The following is a 6,000-nucleotide window of genomic DNA, read 5'->3' as shown; positions in this document are numbered from 1 at the left end:
AGGAGAATATTGGAGAAATCCAACTGTGGGGTGATGGAAACATGGATTAGGGTTTCGGCAGCAGAGACAGGTGATGTGGTGGGAGTGGTACTGATGATAGATTGAATGAAGGGGGAGAAGCTAAGCTTGGGGTTAGCAATGAGCCAAAGCTCCGCACCCCTGGGCTAAGCCTGAGCTAGCAGGCGAGGAGGGAGCTGGTGTCGGTATTTGCAGGAGACAAAGAGGAGGGCTTCAGTTTTGTCAGCATTTAAATGGAGCAAGTTGTGGCTCATCCAAGTCTTAAATTCAGATGCACATTGGAGATGATGGCACTGGCACTGAGGGAGTGCTGCACTGTCGGAGGTGCCGTCTTTCGGATGAGACATTAAATCGAGGCCCTGTCTACCCTCTCAGGTGGATGTAAAAGATCCCAAGACACTATTTTGAAGAAGTGCAGGGGAGTTCTCCCCAGTGTCCTGGGGCCAATATTTATCCCTCAAACAACATCACTAAAAACAGATTTTCTGGTCATTATCTCATTGCTGTTTATGGGATCTTGCTGAACGCAAATTGGTTGCCGTGCTTCCTATATTACGACAGTGACTACACTTCAAAAAGTACTTAATTGGCTGTAAAGCTCTTTGGGACATACTGAGGTTGTGAAAGGCGCTATAGAAATGCAAGTCTTTTCTTTATATGTGATGACATGCCTCTGAATAACATCGCTTAGGGTTAGAGTGTAATTGATGAAGAGGAGGGGGCCAAGGATGGAACCCTGGGGTACACCAGAGGTACCTATACGACTGGCACACAGGAGGAGAAGCCATTTGTGGTGTAAGATGTGGAAGCTAAACCAGGAGAGAGTGTGGTTGACAATGTCGAAGACATCAGCCAAATGGCGGAGGGATAGTGAGCCACTGTCACATTATCAGTGACCTTGACTGGTGTGGTTTCAGTGCTGGGGATGAGGAGCAAGTCTGACTGGAGGAATGGTGGGAGCATAGCTGTGAGGCAGGACTGTCGAAATGGAAGACTGGATAAAACAGACTACCATTATGAATGTGGAAGGAATTTGGCTTTCATTAATCTAATTTGAAACAGTGTACACCTCCATAGAGCAGACTGTTCTACCAATAATCCTGGAATGAGAATTAATGGTTTGTACTTAGCTTCAGTTAAATGCTTTGTCCTAATGGCAACAAAAAAAATCACTGAATTGAAGCCTTAGAAACCCAATTGTATCTTTAATGGCGGTCCCTGGGATGAATGTAACTTTAGTGATGGTCCCTGGGGTGAATGAGTCTTTAGTGATGGTCCCTGGGTGAATGTATCTTTAGTGACGGTCCCTGGGGTGAATGTATCTTTAGTGACGGTCCCTGGGGTGAATGAATCTTTAGTGATGGTCCCTGGGTGAATGTATATTTAGTGATGGTCCCTGGGGTGAATGTATCTTTAGTGATGGTCCCTGGGGTGACTGTCTCTTTGATGGTCCCTGGGGGTGAATGTACTTTTAGTGACTGTCCCTGGGGTGAATGTATCTTTAGTGACGGTCCCTGGATGGATGTATCTTTAGTGATGGTCCCTGGGGAAAGCCAACTTCAACTGCCCCCTCAGCTCCTGGGCTTTGAATGTGTTCATAGCAATCTTGAAGGCATTTGATGACTAAGATTAAGCGTAACTTGCAATTTTGAGTAGCGTGACCCTTCCATACGGCTATATTTGGTCAGAACTAACAATGTTACACAGTGATTTTTATCAAGAAACTACTGAAGAAATCACATTGGCATGGCATGTTCCACTATGTACAAGCAGCTGTTCCCCCCCCTCCCCCACATTGCCCAGATGGCTATCGGTCGGGTTTAAGGGTGCAGCTTTCCATTAGGGTTTCCAAGGGTACAGTCGACTCTTGAAGTCTGTTTTTGTCACAAGTGAGATTTCTTTGGGCCAAGCTAAACGCTATGAAATCCTGGATGGTCGCAGCCCTGGAAGAGAAAAGAAAGATCGCATCTTATTCTGACACATTACCGCGTGCACTCTTCGTTCATTTTACCACCAGTCACCCACCTTCCTCCCCTTGAGCTGCTGACTCCTTGGGGTACAGTTCCATGGCTGCCACTCACCCTCCAGTCGGCTGGTCATTCCCTGTGGGAGCCTTGGCGGTGAGAGTGAGTACAGGTTGGTGGGTGGTGGGCTGCCAGCTGTGTACACATCTGGTCACCACACGCACACTTTCCCCTCCCTATTCCAGGGGGCACTGAGGCCCATTGGAACCACCGCTCCAATTTGAAATCTGCTAACTCAGAGCAGACCATGGATCAGTACCGGTGGCTCAGCTAGTCAGTGGATAAACTTGCTCAGCCTTTGGGAGATTCCCGCAGGGGTTTTCCGATCGGGAAGGACGGTTTGGGGGGAGGGAGGGGAGGTCTAAGCTTTTCTTGTGGGGCTTGGAGGAGCACTTCTACTGGTTTCTGCTGGACGAGTGGGGCTAAAATCACTCTATAATTCCCTGAAAATGGGAGTGCATGAAGATAAAGCCATTAAAATTCCCAACAACATTTTGGGTTTTACAGATAGGGGCATAGAGTACAAGAATAAAAAGGTAATGATAAATTTGTACAAAATATTGATTAGGCCACAGTTGGAGTATTGTGTGCAGTTTCAGTGCCCCTTTATAGAAAGGATATTAAAGAGCTTACAGCGTGGATTCACCAGGAGGAGGCCAGGGATGGGAAATTATAGTTATGAGGAGAGACTTGAGATACTGGGACTATTTCTATTGGAGCAGAGAAGGCTCAGAGGAGATTTAACAGAGTTTTGTTTAAATTATGAAGGGTTTTGCCTGGGTGCTTAGGGAAAGACTGTTTCCTGTGGTTGGGGCATCAGTAAGAAGGGGGTCACCAGGTTAAAATTGTCACTAAGAGAGTGAGGAGAGAGGTTGGGAAAAAAGTCTTTATGTAGAGAGTTGTTGGAATGTGGAATGCTTTGCTGCAGGGAATGGTTGACGCACAGACCATTGCATATTTTAAGGAAAAACTGGATAAATATTTGAAGCAAGAGAAGATGCAGGATTATAGGGAGGGTGCAGGGCAGTGGGATTAGTTTTGGACTGCACTAGCGGAGAGCTGGCACAGACACAATGGGCCGAATGGTCTCCTTCTGTGCTGTAAATCTCTATGGTTCTAACATCCACATAGATGTAGAGGTCACTAGATGGGTAGCAGTCAGGAGCCTTCACTATCTTTCCCCTCTCTAGTATAGGGCACTGAAATTAATTACATCGCCCCCCACTCTACATCGCTGGGATTACTTAACTCAACAGAGAGCAGGGACCAAGGCTGAGGTCATGCCTGTCTAGCTCAGAACTGCAGCAGGTGGTATATTTACCCATTGACCCACCCCTGGGAGCTCAGATCGCCGCATTTGATCCTTCTCACCTGTTAGAAGACTGGATGATGCATGTGTCCGGCTGAATGGCGTTTTCAGATTTAGGTCTCACGCTCAAATCAGGTTGACTTATCCAGGACCTGTCGGCCAGTGTTGTGCTGGGCAGCTCAGATTCAAATGAACTGGGGAAAGTAGAAAGGCTTTTCAATAATTTGATCCAGATTAATGATTCGATTCAGCCAAGTCTTTGAAAAGTGCTGCCATATCTCATGTTACAAACAATAAACTGACATTTCCCTCTGTTGATTTAAGAGCGGTTAGACATTTAATTATCGCCATGTGAAATAGTTTACTGCATTAACTGAAAAAATGCCAGAAGGATTTATAAATGTTAGCGTTAACTGTAAAATACTCGGGCCTCGGTTTTCCAATTGTAATGTCAATGATAACTGATTCATTTTAATGGGTTACCACTGATGATACAATCGGAGAAACTAACCCGTAACGTTTAAAATGGCGGAATTCAGAATCAATTTCTATCAGTCACATACCATACAGCTTGTTTATTCCAAACATTCAATGGCACTGTACCATTGTCTGCAGGCTACTCCCTAACATATAGACTTTATTTACAAAGGCAGTTACAAGACTTAAAATGTATGTCATTGCAATGTGTTGTATATTTGGTTGCTACAAGACCTTCAATAGTAACAGTCAGTTGAGTTTGTGAAGCTGCAAATGATTTTCTCCTAGTAAGTATATAATGTTGGCATCCTATAAGTAAACAGTCAGGAGGAATTGGCTGTATTGTACAGATATAGTAATAAGCACAGTCATGGGTTGTGTGATTGTCAATGGCTGAGACAAATTTTACAGGTAGATTGACACTGAACAAAGCCCAAGGAAAGTCAAAGAAGGAATTCATAGAAAGCACAAACCAAATAGTTCATCAAAGGGATAGGAATGTGTAGGAGATGTTTGGTAGAAGGTCAGATATTTGGAGAGTTCACACTCACAGCCATCAACACCTATGACATGGGAGACAATCACACAATGAGTTACTTTTCCAGGATTCCTCAGTTGAATTGATCCCGAGTTCCTTCTCAGTCTCCTAATTATTATTTTGCTATTGTCAAATCTCCTCTCAAATTCTCTCAGAATCCTCCAGGATTTTGACACTTTTGTTTTTGGTGTAACATTCACTATCATAATAAAGACTTGTATAGTTGATATCCTGAGTACTAGTAATTTTAAGAGCAGTCTATAGTTGTACTCATGCAACATTAAGAACCCAGTCAAAGAGCAGTCGATTCAACTCGTCCCTTGATATTCAGAGTCAATAACCTTCACTGATGAGTCATGTTGGTTGTTTCTCAGTTGGGCTGAGCATTACTTCAAACTAAACTGTGACAGTAGGACAAAGGTTCAAGCTAGTTAAAGACACATTTAAAACTGATATCAGGAAATTCCGCAAAGAACAACCATTACATGGAATGGACTTGCAGTGGCGCATTGGAGGGAAAACCCCTGGAATCATTTCTGAATCATTTCAGAAACAGCTGGAAGCTGCGATGGGGGAGGAGTCTTTCTGGATGGATGAACTGAAATGGACTGATTGGCCTTTCTCATCTGTTTCTAACTTATAAACATATGAAGAGGAGGAGGCCATTCAGCCCCTCAAGCCTGTTCCACCATTCAATTAGATCATGGCTGATCTGTATCTCAACTCCATTGGCCTTTGATCCATATTCCTTACCTAGCAAAAATCTATCGATCTCAGTCTTGAAAGCTCCAATTGACCCCCAGCATCCACAGCCTTTTGGGGGAGAGAGTTCCACATTTCCACTACCCTTTGTGAGAAAAGTGCTTCCTGATTTGACTCCTAAATGACCCAGCTTTAATTTTAAGATAATGTCCCCTTGTTCTGGATTCCCTCGCCAGAGGAAATAGTTTCTACGTCTCTACTGAATCGGATCCTTTTATCATTTTAAACACCTTGATTAGATCAGCCCGTAACCTTCTAAACTCCGGAATACAAGCCAAGTTTATGCAACCTGGCATCATAATTTAACCCTCTAAGCCCCGGTATCATTCTGGTGAATCTGTACTGCACCCCCTCCAAGGCCAATATATCCTTCCTGAGGTGCGATGTCCAAAACTGAGGCAGCGGTGAGAGACCCTAAAGCGATGATGCTGAGATAAAGGTGCAGGTTTGCTGATGGGACCATTTAACCTGTTTTACCAATGAGCAGAGTAAAGTGAAAGTTTATACCTCAGGACCAGCTGTCATATTTACTTCATAGACGTTAACCAGATTCACTGAATTAACCGTCCCAATAATTGTGCATGTTAGGCACTGTTACAAGCCAATTTTGTTGAACGTGCGGTTTCTGAAGGCAGCAAACCTGGGACATGGGGCTCGACCCCAGGAAACGATCCTGTCCAATATCCCAAAACAATTTGCTTTGACTTCTCCATCTTTTTTGTTGTAATTCGCTGTAAACAAACATGTAGGTGAATCTCCTCAGAGCCGCTCCCATTCCACCACCGTAACTTTGCCGGAAGCGCGTCGGAAATCCCGCTTACCCGTGTTTACAAGGGGTTTTCCGCCGCACTTCCGGCGGGTGAGCGGAAACG

The 6,000-nt window shown here is 44.4% G+C and overlaps 1 protein-coding gene across 1 annotated transcript in view; it reads right to left on the bottom strand.

Moving 5' to 3' along the window:
• Positions 1–663: 663 nt before the first annotated feature.
• The window catches only part of LOC137341905 (uncharacterized protein C3orf20-like), an 88,792-nt gene continuing 83,455 nt past the window's right edge, over positions 664–6,000 (bottom strand). Inside the window, exons 16-17 of the mRNA XM_068005411.1 lie at positions 3,414–3,545; positions 664–1,961 (exon numbers count right to left, since the gene is read on the bottom strand). Coding sequence (XP_067861512.1) covers positions 1,826–1,961; positions 3,414–3,545 — 268 coding nt within the window. The 3' untranslated portion in view covers positions 664–1,825. The remainder of the gene's footprint in view (positions 1,962–3,413; positions 3,546–6,000) is intronic.

Source organism: Heptranchias perlo, chromosome 24 (genome assembly GCF_035084215.1).
Source record: "Heptranchias perlo isolate sHepPer1 chromosome 24, sHepPer1.hap1, whole genome shotgun sequence".
Lineage (NCBI taxonomy): Eukaryota > Metazoa > Chordata > Chondrichthyes > Hexanchiformes > Hexanchidae > Heptranchias > Heptranchias perlo.
The sequence above is the reverse complement of the archived record's forward strand: the minus strand, read 5'-3'. Positions and strand labels throughout refer to the sequence as shown.